General features: G+C 61.9%; 2 protein-coding genes across 7 annotated transcripts; both read right to left on the bottom strand.

Moving 5' to 3' along the window:
- Nucleotides 1-3,322: 3,322 nt before the first annotated feature.
- On the bottom strand, nucleotides 3,323-10,118 carry PLIN5 (perilipin 5). 2 transcript variants are annotated; one of them, XM_012769257.2, is made up of 8 exons: nucleotides 10,042-10,112; nucleotides 9,204-9,281; nucleotides 8,086-8,281; nucleotides 7,364-7,446; nucleotides 6,629-6,809; nucleotides 5,564-5,763; nucleotides 4,915-5,031; nucleotides 3,323-3,940 (listed from the first exon to the last, which is right to left on the bottom strand). In XM_012769257.2, the coding sequence occupies exons 2-8, from the start codon at nucleotides 9,258-9,260 to the stop codon at nucleotides 3,422-3,424; spliced, it is 1,353 nt and encodes a 450-aa protein (XP_012624711.2). In that variant the 5' UTR covers nucleotides 9,261-9,281; nucleotides 10,042-10,112; the 3' UTR covers nucleotides 3,323-3,421. The 2 variants fall into 2 exon arrangements, with proteins under 2 accessions (XP_012624711.2, XP_075854285.1); XM_075998170.1 differs by lacking the exon at nucleotides 8,086-8,281 and having other exon boundaries at nucleotides 10,042-10,118.
- Nucleotides 10,119-10,944: 826 nt separating this feature from the next.
- LRG1 (leucine rich alpha-2-glycoprotein 1) lies at nucleotides 10,945-13,830 on the bottom strand. 5 transcript variants are annotated; one of them, XM_075997998.1, is made up of 4 exons: nucleotides 13,676-13,830; nucleotides 13,488-13,583; nucleotides 11,531-12,538; nucleotides 10,945-11,123 (listed from the first exon to the last, which is right to left on the bottom strand). In XM_075997998.1, exons 1-4 carry the CDS (start codon nucleotides 13,705-13,707, stop codon nucleotides 10,973-10,975), a joined length of 1,287 nt encoding a protein of 428 aa, XP_075854113.1. In that variant the 5' UTR covers nucleotides 13,708-13,830; the 3' UTR covers nucleotides 10,945-10,972. The 5 variants fall into 5 exon arrangements, with proteins under 5 accessions (XP_075854113.1, XP_075854114.1, XP_012624713.2 ...); XM_075997999.1 differs by lacking the exon at nucleotides 13,488-13,583 and having other exon boundaries at nucleotides 13,676-13,828; XM_012769259.3 differs by lacking the exon at nucleotides 13,488-13,583 and having other exon boundaries at nucleotides 11,531-12,508; nucleotides 13,676-13,827.
- Nucleotides 13,831-14,633: the final 803 nt, after the last annotated feature.

Below are 14,633 nucleotides of genomic sequence, written 5' to 3'. Positions count from 1 at the left end.
GCTCCCAGGCCTTATAGGGTCTGGGGCAGGCGCGGCCCAGCCAGCAGGGGCAGGCGGCCAATGGGCCGGGGGGGCCGCCTGGGCAGTCACGTGCCAGCGTGGGCCCCGGCCCAGCACCTTTCGCCTGCTCTCTGCCCACGCGGCTGGGGCGCTCGGGCCAGCTGCACTCCCCTCCCTCGCCTCCGGGCACTCCTGCACCCTCCGGTTTCCCCCATGGGGCAGTGTGCCCACCCTGATGGCGTACCATCAAGATCCCTTCCTCGCTGGGACGCCCTTGCCAGTCGCCATCTTTGTGCCTCAGTTTCTCCTTCCAGACTCCTCACTGTGGCTCACAAAGTCCTGCCTCCCTGTCTCCCTCCACTTCGCTCCAGACACAAGGGCCCCTTCCCTGTTCCTCCAACACCCCAGGTGCGATCCTGCCCCAGGGCCTTTGCGCGGGTTGTGCCCTCTGCCTGGAGTGCCCTCCCCCAGCTACTCACACAGCTCTCTGTCCCTCACCTGTCAAGCCCATTCTGCTCCCTACTGTGTCTCCTGCACCTAGGACAGTGCCTGGCACACATTTGGCACTTAATAAATGTTTGGGGCCAGAAGCGGTGGCTCACGCCTATAATCCCAGCACTTTAGGGGAGGCCAAGGTAAGACGATCGCCTGGGGCCAGGAGTTGGAGACCAGACTGGACAATGTAGCAAGACCCCATCTCTAAAACAAAATGTAAAAATTAGCCAGGCATGGTGGCACACACCTGTAGCCCCAGCTACTCTGAAGGCTGAGGCCAGAGGATCACTGAGTCCAGGAGTTGGAGGCTGCAGTGAGCTATGATTGCACCACTGCATTCCAGCCTGGGTGACAGAGTGAGACTCTGTCCCTGAATGAATGAATGAATGAATGGATGGATGTTTGGCTAAATGGACCAACTCATAGGGTGGTTGTGAGCGTGAAGTGGACTCCCACGTGCGTCCTGGCTATCGCAGTGCCTGGCACCAGCAGACACTCAGCAAACCTTAATCTAGCACCGCCCAGGCACAAATGGGGGTCTCTGAGAGGCACAGGGGGTTTCCCGAGCAGGAAAGGGACAGCCAGCCAGCAGAGCTGTGGGCACCCTAGGACTGGGAACCCGGCCAGGGTAGGCTTGGGCCAACCCAGGGAGGCTGCCCAGAGGAGGTGTCCCGTGCCTGAGGCCACATAGCCAGGAAGTGGCAAAGACAGGATTCAAACCCAGACCCAGCCCTGCATGCCAGGTGGGCTGTCAGGGTAGGCGGGCACGCAGAGGAATGCCTGGCACACCCTTCCTGGGCCGTGTCCCTCCTGCCTGCCCCTGGGACAGGGTTCCCAGCCATGTGCTATTGGGGTGAGGGTCACACAAAGCTGGGAAGAGGGAGGGTCCAGCCGCTGGGCCTCGTGACCCCAGGCTGTCTCCTTGGAGCCGTCACTGTGTTTGCCAAACAGTCGGGGAACAGAGGGGGGCATCCCCCAGCCTCTGTCCTAGCCAATGCTTCCCAAGGGTGGCGGGAGAGCTCTGGTGTTCCCCGCCCCTTCCCGAGGGGCAGCCACAGCCCGGTGTGGGGAGTCAGCCAGGGAAAGAAATATCAAAAAATCATAAACACCCCAGTCGGGGCCCGCCCCTGGTCTGCCCACAGCCCTCCAGGGCTCCCACCTCCCTCGGGGTCAAAGCCCAAGTCCTCCCTGCGGCCCACCAGGCCCTGCACAACCTGCCCATCCCCTCCCCGCCCTCCCCTCTGCCCCTCCTCACTCTGCTCCAGCCACACGGGCCTCCTCGCTGTGCCTCCAACACGCCAGGTGCGGTCCTGCCCCAGGGCCTTTGCACGGGCTGTTTCCTTCTACCTGGAACACCCTTCAAGGTCTTTCCTCAGCTGTCACCTCCTCAGAGAGGCCTTCCTGGATCCCCCCTCCCAATTAAATACACACCCTCCATGTCCCCCACACTCCCCAGCCCCATTTATTTTTCCTGCACCTACTAACGCTAATGGGCTCACTTTTCTTGGTTAGCGTCCGCCTTCCCTGCTACACCGTAAACTCCTGGAGGACGGGGTATGTTTTGCTCGCTGCTGCGTCTGTCATACAGCAGGTGCTCAATACTTGTTGAAGGAACAAATGAGCGGGTGCATGATAGATGAGGAGTTTACTAGGTAAATGGCTGCGGAGGGTTGGAAGAGGGAGGTATCCCGCTGGGGTTGCATCTGGGAAGGCTCCCTGGAGGAGGGGTATTGGGGCTGGGCCTTGAGTTTGGACAGAATGTGTCCAGAGACAGGTGGGAGGGTGGGAAGGGCATTCCAGGCAGCGAGCACAGCATGGGCAAAGGCCCGGGGGTGTGGGGACATGCTGAGTGTCCGAGTAGCTGGAAGGTGAAGGACGTGGGTGTTTGGTCCGAGGGTGCTGGGGAGCTATGGAGGTTCCGGAGCAGGGGCAGGGAGGCGAATGTGGCCGGCGGGAAGTGGTTGGGGCTCCCAGAGCCGCCCTCTGGACCGGATCCCAGGGAAGCCAGGGGCCACCCTGAGCTCACCACGCCAGGCCGTGGTTTCCCAACACCCCGCCCAGCCACAGGGGAGTCTGAGGGGCAGCTGAGAATGTGGTCAGAGGACGGGAGGGCCCCAGGAGACCGCCCCATGGCCCTTGTCCTACCTCTGTCTCCCCCATCCTGGCCAGGGCAGCTGGAGAAACCACAGGGAGACCAGCCCCACAGGTCCAGGCAAGCGGGCCCAAGAGCTGCCCTTCCTGCCTTCTTCCTCAACTTGTTTGCTTTCTGCAGATTCCAAGAAATGCTAATTTATACTACAGTGAGAACAGCTCCCTGCAGTTTCCAAGAAATACTAATTTATACTAAAGTGACAACAGCTTCTATCTAGGTAGATGCACCTGAGGGAGCCCCCAGGTGGGCTGGGCACTAATGGAGGAATCCCAGACGGGGTGTCAGGCAAGTCGGGGATGCATCATTCCTTCCAAACCTGGAACCCTGGCTTGACACCCCCTCCCCATGTCCCCGCCGTCACACACCTCTGCGGCCTCCAGCACCCTGGGACTGAGGCCCACCCAGCCGGAGCAAAGCCGGGGCGTGTAGACAACACAAAGCGCCTTTATTCTGGGCACAAACCCTAAAGGGCAAAGGACGTGGGTCTGGCACGGCGGCGTCTCTGGGGCCCCTCAGTCCCGATAGCCAAGCTGGAGTGGGGAGGAGGGGCTCACTTCCCCAAGCCCCAAACAGAAGCCGCGGGGGGACAGTGTGTGTGTCTCTTGGGGGAGTTTCGCTCGGATTCTTGGGGTGGGCACGGGACAGGAGGGCCTGGCTCCGGGCTCAAGTCCCTGCTGCTGTCGGGCCTCTTTCCCTGCGTCCAGGCGCGGCTCCGCCTGGCGCTCGAGCGCGGCCACCAGGGGCAGCAGGGACCCCGGCACGCGGGCGCCCGGGTCAGAAGTCCAGCTCGGGCATCAGCGTGTGCTTGGCCGGGGCGCTGGGGGGCTGGGGCTCCTCCTCGCGAGCGTCCCCGTGCCCGTGCTGGGCGCTCCAGGCCCTCTGCTGGGCTGGCCAGTCCAGGTGCGCCCAGCGGGGGTCGGGGCCCCCCACGACCTCGTCCACCAGGTCCGCCAGGTCGGCCGGGGGCTCGGGCCGCTCCACGAGCACGGGCGCGAAGGGCCCCACCAGCCAGGGCAGCGGCACGGCCTGCAGCACCAGCTCCAGCAGCTCGTCCACGCAGGCGTGCGCCCGCGCCACGCTGCCCCGGCCCTCGGCCAGCGCGGCCGCTGGCACGTCCCCGAAGCAGCGGGCGTCCGCGAAGGCGGCCTGCAGGGCGTCCACGCTGCGCCGCACCTCGGCCACCTTCTCCTGGGCAACGGGGGGCAGGCCCCGCACGCTGCTCTCCAGCGCGTCCACCGTGCCGCGCAGCTCCTGCGTCAGGCCGCGCGACAGCGCCAGCGTCTCCAGCTCCGCCTGCGGGCGAGGGCAGCGGGCACCTCGGTCGCCCACACGGACACCCGGTGGGACCGTCTTCCTGCCTCCATCGCCCCACGTGGGGCCAGCGACCTGCCTCTGTTCCCCCCACAGACACAACGCGACCCAGCCCTGCCTCAGTCTCCCTCAGGAACACACAATAAGACCCAGCACTCAGGACCAGGCGCGGTGGCTCACGCCTGTAATCCCAGCACTCTGGGAGGCCGAGGCAGGAGGATTGCTCCAGGTCAGGAGTTCGAGACCAGCCTGAGCAAGAGCGAGACCCCGTCTCTACTAAAAATAGAAAAATTAATTGGTCAGCTAAAATTATATAGGAAAAATTAGCCGGGCATGGTGGTGCACGCCTGTAGTCCCAGCTGAGGCGGGAGGATCGCTTGAGCCCAGGAGTCTGAGGTTGCTATGAGCTAGGCTGATGCCAGGGCACTCTAGCCTGGGCAACAAAATGAGGCTCTGTCTCAAAAAACAAAACAAAACAAAACAAAAAAAACCCCAGCCCTGCCTCGGTTTCCCTGATGGAAACACAAGGGGACCCAGCCCTGCCTGTTTCCCCAGTGGGCACCCAGTGGGACCCAGCCCTGCCTGTTTCTCCCATGGACACCCAGTAGGACCATTACCCTGCCTCAGTTTCTCCCACCGACACCCAGAGAGACTGTTTCCTCAGTGGAAACTGGCTCAGTTTCCTCAGTGGACACCCAGTGGGAATGCTTTGCCTCAATTTCCTTCATGGAAACACAATGGGACCCAGCCCTGCCTGTTTCTCCCATGGACACCCAGTAGGACCATTACCCTGCCTCAGTTTCCCCCATGGACACCCCCCGGCTGACCTCAGTACTTGGTTTGCCACAGCTTGAGTGTGGCCCCCGCAGCAAGGGGCTGATCCGGGACCCTCTTCCCCTCCCTACCCAGGCTGGCCGCAGCCGCCACCCCGCCTGACTCCCCCAGGTCTTGCTCACCTGGCTCCGGCGCCGGCCGTTCTCCAGAGGGTGCTGGCTCCAGTCCCCCCACAGCTTGTGCACCTTCCCGGGGCGGGCGGGGGCCGTGGGGGTCACCCCACACTGCATGAGGTGGATCTGCAAGGACAGGGACCACGGCTGTCAGGGTTGGGACATCCGGGAGCGACCCTCACCCAGCTCTGACTTCAGTCAATATTTAGGTGGTAGAGGCAGGTCGTGCAGGGCCTTGTGGGGCACAAGGAGGACCTGGGCTTTGACCCTGAGGAAGGTGGGAGTCATGGAGGGCTGTGGGCAGAGGAGGGCCGGGCCTGACTCAGGTGCTCATGGGCGCCCCCTGGTGGCTGCTGTGGGGAGACAGCCCTAAGGATGAAGGAGGCAAGGGAAGGGAATCGCTCTTTTCTTCTCGCCTACTCTAAAAGCTATAAACTCCGCTCCCACCTCCCCTCCTCCACGAGCGCCCTCCCTGACTCCCCAGGCAGAGCTGTGAGGCCTCAGGGCTCCCCGAGCTCCGGGTCACCTGCTCTGCCCCACCCTGAACCCACGCGGCTCTGCCGCCCTTCAGACCAGCACAGGACCAGGCACTCAGCCGGTGCCCAATGCGTGCTGATGGGCCCGCACCCTGCAGCAGGGGCGGGCAGAGGGCTCTCACCAGCTCCAGCGTCTCCTGCAGCTGGGCCAGTGTGTCCTGGGCGCGGTGTTTGCTCTGCCTCAGTTTCCCCAGAGAGTGCTCGTACGCCAGGTGGCGGATCCGCGCCGACAGAGAGCCCAGACGCACAAAGTAGCCCTGCTGCTTTCTCTGATCCTCCACGGAGCCCACTTCTGGGCCCTCGGCCTCGGCCGCCAGCGCCGCTGGAGGACGGGACAGGGAGAGGGCGTCAGCGTGGCCACCCCGTCCGCATCTGCTCACCCACCTGGGCAGACGAGCCCCCGCCTCCCAGATTTCCACTTTCCCCCAGTTCATCTTCCCCAAACCCTACGACGGAGGCACAATTACTGGTCCCATTTTACAGAGGAGCACAACCAAGGCAAACAGGCGAAACGCCAGAGGGTGCTAGGGACAAACTCGGGATTCGAACCCAGGCTGTGCTTAACCATCCCATGAAACAGTCTCCTAAAGAACAGATCACAAGTGCCCGGCACACAGGAGGTGCTTAATCAATGCCTCACTGCCGCTCTGCCAAGTTCGGGATAAGCCGACACATCCTCCTAATGCTGTAAGCAGGGGCTGAAATTTCACGTCAATTCCAGGGCCAGGCGGGTATCAAAAGTGGCCGGGGCAGATTAAGACGTAAACCATCCGGGATTAGTGGCAGGAAAGGAAGCTTCTAAGGGGCGGATCTGTCCCGCCGGGGTCTAGTTTTTCAAGGCAAGCCAGAAATCAGCATTTGTAGCACACAATCTGACTGTGAAATGCACGAGAGCAATTGAAACGTTTAAAAGACATTGCACGGGCCAGACATCATTTAAGGGGCCACCAGTTGGAGACCGTGGTCCTCGTGTCTGCAAGCCCCATGTGCCCTCGGGGGCTGGGCGGTCCGATTCCTGGTGGGAAATGGGCTGGGGGCTGCAGAAGTGCCTGGGAGGTCCGGGCCTGCGTTTGGGCTCCGTGTTCCCAGCTAATCTGCTGTGTGGCCCTGGGCACGTCTCGGGCCTCTCTGATCTGTAGCACGGGGGGCATCGTGACTAGGGGCGGGCGGGGCGGGCGCCACCTCACCCAGCTCCTCCTCCGTCATGGGCAGGAAGTGGTCCACCAGCTCCTCGGACTTCTCCAGCACCACGTCCACGGCGTGGCTCACGGAGCGCCTCAGCCCCACGCTCCAGCGCCGGCCCCGCCGCGCCAGGCCCACCACGCCTGTGACACCGCTGGCCACCGCGTCCTTGGCTGAGGTCACCACCTGGGGGGAGGGGCGCCCACTCTAGGTGCCACAGGGCCCCAGCTTCTCTCTCCCCACCAGGCTCCCTGGGGCTGGGGCGCTAAGACCCCTGGACTGCTTCCTGGCTCTGAGCCTCAGTTTCCCTTCTTTAAAATGATGGGGGAAGGTCACCCTTCCCTCACAGGGGTGGTTGAGGGGGTTACGGGTTACCAGCACCTACTGGCACAATCCATGTTGGTGGCCATTATTCTAAGCTGGCTGTTATTTACTTATGTGTTTTGAGACCGGGTCTTGCTGTCCCCCAGGCTGCGGTGCAGTGGCGTGATCACAGCTCACCGCAGCCTCCAACTCCTGGGCTCAAGCAGCCTCCTGGCTCAGCCTCCCGAGTAGCTGGGACTACAGGCGCCACCGTGCCCAGCTAACTTTTCTATTTTTTGTAGAGATGGGGTCTTGCTATGTTGCTCAGGCTGGGCTCAAACTCCTGGCCTCAAGCGATCCTCCCGCCTCGGCCTCCCAGAGTGCTGGGATGACAGGCGCGAGTCTATAATTGCCCGCGGTCTGGTCGCGCCAGGTACCGTGTCCGAGGGCTGCTGGAGGAAGGGCAGCTTCTCCTGCAGCTTGTCCAGGCCCCTGCAGGCGAGGTCGTTCACCGTGGCCACTGAGAGGAGGGAGGCAGACATTCAGGGGGAGACAGGGACACAGCGAGGGATGTAGAGGGAGGGCGTGCCAGATTGCGAGACAGAACAGCAAGGAAGAGAGGAGGCCACGCTCGGGCGCTGGACAGTCACCGCAGAGGCAGGCAGGCCTCCTGCGACCTCATATCTGGAGAGTCTAGTGAAGCCACAGACGCCCCCAGGGGCCTGGCAGCATGTGGCTGTCAACCTGCCAGGGGCTGGGGGCCCAGGGGGCGCCGCCAGGCTGCCTCCTCTGGTCCCAGCGCCAGGGTGACTCCTCAGCCCTGCCCGGCTTAGATGCCCCAGCGGGCAGGCTCAAGGTCACAGGAGCCGGCCACAGGGAGGTGGGGGAGGCGCTGGGGACAGGGAGGGACAGCGGGGAGGACCACCAGTAAACGGGTAAGGGCAGAAGGCGGGGTGATCAGAGTTAAGAGGGACATCACAGTCAAAGAGATCGAGGAGAGGTGGGGTGGGGACGGGATCGGCAGATGGGACAGGTGGACGGGCTGAGCAGGGACACCCAGTTCAGGAGGACGACCCCAGGCAGGCCACGCAGATGGACCAAGGGGCGGGGGCAGGGCAGCGGGGCAAACCACAGCCCCCGGGGGCCGGGGGGCACTCACGCTGGGGCTGCAGGCGGCGGAGCAGCGGCTGGGCGTGGTCCAGCGCCCGCGCGGTCAGGCCGCTCGCACAGTGCTCGGCCAGGCGGCAGGTGGAGCCCAGCAGCGGGTGCCTGTCCTTGGCCGCGCTGTAAGCAGCGAGGACCGCGGCACACGCGTCCCTGACCAGGGGCAGCGCCACCACGCGCCGCACCACGTTCTGCGGGAAGGGGTGACATCAGGGAAGGTGCGGGGCTCAAGCCACACCTGAGCCCGCTGCCCCTCTCTGGGCCAGGTGGGGCGTGGGGGAGGTCGCCGGAGAGTGTATTGAGCGCCTGACCAAGTACAGGCAGGGCAGACGGCCTCGGTGGCTCCCGGTCTCAGTGGCTACATGGACCGATACATGTTTATGCATTTTGAAATACAGCTGCCCCTCGGCATGGGGGGGCGGGGTCCAGGCCCTCGCTGCCCCCAGCACCCCAAATCTGCACGTCCTGCAGGACCTGCGTGTGAGAGGTTGGCCCTTTGTATATGCGGGTTTCTCATCCCACAAGTACTGTATTTTTCAATCCACGTCCGGTTGAAAACATTCTGTGTAGACGTGGACCTGTGCAGTTTAGACCCGTGCCGTTCAAGGGTCAGCTGCGATGCTCCTGTCCGGGGGAGCAGCCAGGGCAGTCTCCCTTGTTCGGGTCTGGTTCAGCCACCTCCGGGCTGTGTGAACCTGGGCAGGGGCCTTGGCTTCCCCGTCTATAAAGTGGATTTCTGGGGTTGTGATGCGGATTCAAGGAGCCAATGGAAGGGGAACGCGTGAGTCTGAGGGATACAGAGTATCGCAGTGATTGCTGCTGTTACTAGTGTTGTTGCCGCTGTTGTTGTTGTTGAGGGTGTCGCGATGGTGGACACAGAGAAAGGTGCAGGGGCAGACCAGGGATGGCAGAGGGAAAGGGCTGGTGTCCTTGGACAGACACCCCTCCCAGGGCCTCGTTACACCCCCCTGGGAAACAGCAGGTATGCCAGACCCCTCCGTGGTCCAAACTGTTCTCAGAATCCGGTTCACCCAGCAAGGATAGAGTGGGAGGGGACAGCTGGCCTGAAACTGTCCGAGAGGGGACTGTTCCTTCCTGCTCCCTTCCCCTCACCTGCTGGTCCTGCTCCTCCCATGGGCTGGGGGCCTGAGCTGCCTCCTCTTCGGACATGTCTGCTGCAAACAGGGTCACCTGGGGGGCAGGACAGAGTGAGGGGGCCCTGCACCACTCCAGCCCTCTGGGCTCACACCCAGGCCTTGCCCCTGCCTGGCTGGGCTCTGTGACTTGAGCAAGTCTCATTTCCTCTTGGGGCCTCAGTTTCTTCATCTTCAAAATGGGGTGATGTATGGGACAAGGACATTGCATACACAGTAGGTGTGCAGTAAAGAGCCCCTGGCAAGGACTCAGAGCATGGACTTTGGGGTAAGAAAGACGTGGGTGCGAATCCTGCTGTTACCTGCTGTGTGACTTCGGGCCAGCACCTTCACCTCTCTGGTCTGTTTCCTCTTTTGTGAAATGGGGGAGATCCCTGATGCCCCTGCCTGGGGCCCAGAACTGCACAAGCAGCCCCACGCAGGGGTAGAGGTGCTAGCCACAGAATCCTGATGGGCCCCACAGTTCGTCTGACACACGGGGAAACTGAGGAACGCAGGAGGTGCATGCTAGACCCAAGGTCACTCCGCTGGCTAGGGTTAGAGCCGGGAGCTTGACCTCAGGCCTCGGACTAGCAGCATTTGTTTCTTCCCCCAGTTGCCACCCGGCGCCCTCTGAGCCCTGGTCCCCGCCCAACTGGGTCCTGAGCTTGGGCCAACTGGGCCAAGGGTCGCAGCCACCTGCTCGGGCCTGTCGTGCCCCTCCCGCGCCGCCAGACCCTCGCTCCGCCACCCGAACGGGAGCTTTCCCCCACCCGGAGCCCGAGCCCGGGGCGCTCCTGCGCCGGCAGGACACTCACCTGGGCGCGCGCGGCTCCGGACGCAGGTGCCTCCGCGGACCCCGGTGCCTCCGCGGACCCCAGACTCCGCTCAAGTCTCCGCCCCCGCTGGCCCCGCCCGCTTTATACGGCCTAGGGGGCGGGGCCTCCGGGGAATCACCAATGGGGAGAGGCCGTTCGGGGGCGTGCCCAGGGGGCGTGGCTCCAGGCTCCCTTCGCCCTCCCCTTGGACCCGCCTAGCACTCTGCGGTTGCCATAGCAATGCTGGACCGCCAGATGCCAACCATTAGGCTACTTTCCTTGGCCAGGTTAGGCCACCTGTCCCCCTCACTGCTATTGCCGTGGAGACAGTGGAGGGCAATCACAGCCCCCACCGACTTGCTGAGTGACCTTGGCAAAGTCCCCAATGACTTTCTTTGTTTTTATTTATTTTTTAAAAATGTTTTTCTTAACTTAAGCCAGAAGCTAAGTCAGCCCTTTTGCTCGGATGCCCATTTTACAGACAGGCAAACTGAGGCTCAGAAAGCTTAAACCACTTGCCCCAGGTACCATAGTGAGCAAGGGATCGTATTCAAACCCAGCTCTGCTAGAAAGTCCCCCTGGAAGGGGGGCATGACCCGCCTTCCAGGGGGCTGCAAAAACTGGCCGTGCACCCCAACACCCCAGGATCCCCAAATCTGACTGTAGCCCCCACCTGCCTATGTCTGCAGGTGGCTCTGGGATCTGAGTGGTGAGAACACAGCCCCTTGGGCTCTTGCCTGTCCCTTCAGCCCCACCCAGCTCCCTCAGGCCTGTCCCAGGCAGGTGCCCCTTTGGAATGTCACAGGCCAGCGTGACGAATTGTTTGGGCACTTGGGCAATCCGGTTTAATTTAACCCTTGCCCGGGTCACCAGCCCTGGCAGAAATCCACCGGTAAAACGACACCCGAGCAATGGGCAGTTTTATTTCCAGTTAATTCCTGGGCAGGGGGAGGGAGAAGAGAAGCCACACAGGGCATTGATTCCAATGGCCATGCACTAGGGAGCCCTCGTCCCACACCCCAGGGCCGGGGCCGTGCCTCTTCTTTCCTCCTCCGTCACCCTGGAGTCGCAGCAGGTCGACTCTGGAGATGCAAGGGACACAAAAATGCTGATTCAGCCAGTTCAGTTTGCAGGTTATTTATTGAAGCCCTCAGGTGGCCAAGTGGGACTCAAGCCCAGACCCTGTACTTCGGGAACCCCCTACACTGGGGACGCCACAGAAAAACAACCCCAGGGGGGCCAGGGCTGGCCCAGAGGGAGGGACGGGGGGCTGGGGGAACCCAGAGACCAAGAGATCTGGGACACGGGCGAGGGCATTCCTGGAAGCGGGCACAGCTTGGGCACAGGCAGGGTGTCCCGAAGGCCACGGCCTGAGACAGGGCCATGGAGAGCTTTGAGTCTCACCAGGAGCTGGGATTATTTGCTAAGTGGGGTGCGGTGTCCTGCCAGGGCCCCCCACTCCAGCCGCCCCACCCCGCCCCGGCCTCACTGGGCCCCGGCCACTGCCAGGAGCGTCTGGCCCTTGGCGGCCTCAGGCCCGGCGCAGCGCGTGTCATTCTGCGAGAACATCTTGTCTTTTGTGGCCTGGAGCCAGCGATAGAGATCGTTGAGCTTCTGGTCGCAGACCCAGGGGTTCCCGGAGATGTCGAAGCCGTCCTGCATGTCCCGGCCGGGCTGCGCCAGGGGTGCCCACAGCCCCTCGGGCACGCTGGCCAGCGAGTTATTGGAAAGATCCAGCATGTCCAGCCGGCGCAGGCCTCGGAAGGCGCCTGCCTCGACCTCGGCCAGCTGGTTGTCGTTCAGGAAAAGGAGGCGCAGGTCCGGCTGCGGCCCGAGCAGCTCCTTGGCCAGCACCCGCAGCCGGTTGCCCTCCAGGTGCAGCCGCTCCAGCCGCAGCGGGCCCCGCAGGAGGCCGGGCGGCAGGGCCTCCAGCCGGTTCCCCCCAAGGTCGAGGGTGCGCAGGCGCGTGAGGTTGGCCAGCAGTCCGGCCGGCAGTTCCCGCAGGCGGTTCCCGGACAGGTCCAGGAACTCCAGCGCTTTGAGGCCGTGCAGCCACGAGGCTTCCAGAACCTCCAGCCGGTTTTCCTTCAACACCAGGGTCTCCAGGGCGGCCGAGGCCCGGAGCAGGCCCGGCGGCAGCCCGGCCAGCGCGTTGCGGGTCAGGTCGAGCACCCGCAGCCCTGGCGCGGGAAGCAGGAACTCGGCCGCCAGGCCCTCCAGCCGGTTGCTGGAGAGGTGCAGTTCCTGGAGTTTAGAGGCGCCCCGCAAGATGTCGGGGGGCAGCTGCGTCAGGTTGAAGAACTCCACGACCAGGTGGAAGGTGTCGGCCGGCAGGGAGCGGGGGACTTGGGCAGGCGGGTGGCAGGAGATGGAACTGCCTTTCTCTGACTGGAACACCACGCAGCCTTTGGGGGTTGGGGTGACTCCCCGGGCCGAGGCCAGAGACAGCAGCAGCAAGAACAGGGTCCTAGGAAGATGGGGATCAAACCCCCCTGGGCTGCAGGTGATGACAGCAGGGGCTTAATAAGCCAAAGTGAAAATGTACCCAGCTAGGCGAAATATGCCCAAATCAGCACACCTTTTCCACCTCCACTGCCACCGCCCTGGACTGGGCCACCTTGTTACTTACCTGGACTAGTGTAGCCACTTCCTCTTCCTCGCCCGGCTTCCCTCTTACCCCCATAGCTGCCAGATGTGAGCATTCTAATTCCCTTAAATTGAGTTCCTGATCTACATCCTACCCTTCCCCCTCACTAGCCCAGCCCTGATGGGCTATTAATTATTCACAGTTCTACCCTTAACACTTGTATACCCCCATAATACGCTAAAATAAAAAGAAATTATTCACAGTCCAACTTGCTTAGTTTCTTCTGCTCTGTTATGTTTTCTGGGGCAGTTCTTGTATTCCTGGCCTGTGTTTGAAGGCAGAGCCAGTGAACTCCTACTCATCCTGTGAAGCCCCAGCTCCCATGCCCCTTTTCCATGAAGCCTTCTCTTGCCCTTTCCAAGAAGTGCTCTTAGCCGCCAGAGAGGAGTCTCAGGCCCTGAGCACACAGTGTTAGGTTGTCTGTGTCCAGTGCCATCTTCCTGCAAGCACTCGGGTGCGAGCCAGGGTACCAGGCACCAGCAAGAGATTCTGAACATGAAAAGTGTGCCCTGATTTGGGCAGGTCTGAGTGCCGGCATTTGGCCCTGGGAAGGGGGTGGTTTACAGTTGTCACTGTAAAATGCACCTGGTCTCGTCTGATCTCGGAAGCTAAGCAGGGTCGGGCCTGGTTAGCGCTTGGATGGGAGACAGTTGTCACCGTAACCCCTGAAGGCTTCTCTTTCTCCTTCACGGCTTCCCTGGCCTGGCAACATGAGATATCACCTGGCAAACCTGGGTCACTGGGGCCTCGGGCCTCTGACAGGTGTCTCCTCCTACGCCCTGCCCGGCCCGTGGCCCACCTGGGCTCCTGCAGGTGTGTCTGTGTGTGTAGGATCGAGTCTGTCCGTCCGGGGTTAGGGTTGCTCTGTTCCAGCCTGCAGGACTGTATCTGTCCCCTGTCACGGTAGTGGGTCAGGTGCAGTGTCCATGTACCTCCTGCCTTGCCCGGTGTCCAGGGCTGCCCAGGACAGAGAGAGCGGGGACCTACCTCTGGTATCGTTGTCTGCTCCAAAAGGACATGGTGGCCCCCTTCGTTTCCTTCTAGGCTCTGTTGGCCTGGGGAAGTGGCCTTCTACCTGCCCGGGCTGGGATCAGGAGACCAGACCCTGGGGAAGTCCCCACCCTCGGCCAGTTCCTGATAGGGGCTGACCCGGAGCGGAGCAGGGCAGGGAGCGGGAGGGGTTAGAATTGCAAAATCGCTTCCTGGCAATTTGTTCCTGCCCAGCCCCTTCCTGGCCCCACGTTTACAGCCCAGTTTTCCTTCCCTTGCTTCCTGTTTCTTGGGGGGCGCTCAAGAGTCTCTCTAGCTGTGACCCCACTTCCCCCAACCCAGGATTCAAGGGTCAAGGTTGCAAGGCACCAATCCTGGGGGATGGATAGCTCTTTGAGTAAGAGGCACTGCTTACCATAAACTAGAACAACTAGAACAACCAGGAAACTCATTGAAAAGAACAAAAGGCTCTTGTATTCAATTCATGGCATGTTGTTATTGCTTTTTTGTTTTGTTTTGTTTTTTTGAGATAGACTCTTGCTCCGTCACCCCAGCTACAGTGCAGTGGTGTCATCATAGCTCACTGTAGCCTCCAACTCCTGGGTTCAAGCAGTCCTCTTGCCTCAGCCTCCCCAGTAGCTGGGACTACAAGCATGTATCACTTGCCCCAGCTACTTTAAAATTTTTTCATAGAGATGGGGTCTTGCTGTGTTGCCCTGGCTGGTCTGGAATTTCAGGCCTCAAGCGATCCTCCTGCCTTGGTCTCCCAACGTGCGGGGATTACAAGCCTGAGCCTCTGCGCCTGGCGATCTTGCTTTTTCTTGTGCAACTAGCTCAAATCAAGGTCTCGCTTTGCTTGCATGTTGTTGGTCCCTGCCCCCACGCCCCAGGCTCTGAACTTCCACAAGAGCGGGCGTCTCTGTCCCCACACAGTGCCGGCCGCATGGCAGGTACA

The sequence above is a fragment of the Microcebus murinus genome, chromosome 27 (assembly GCF_040939455.1).
Source record: "Microcebus murinus isolate Inina chromosome 27, M.murinus_Inina_mat1.0, whole genome shotgun sequence".
In the NCBI taxonomy this organism is placed as follows: domain Eukaryota; kingdom Metazoa; phylum Chordata; class Mammalia; order Primates; family Cheirogaleidae; genus Microcebus; species Microcebus murinus.
This window is presented reverse-complemented; position numbering and strand designations above follow the sequence as displayed.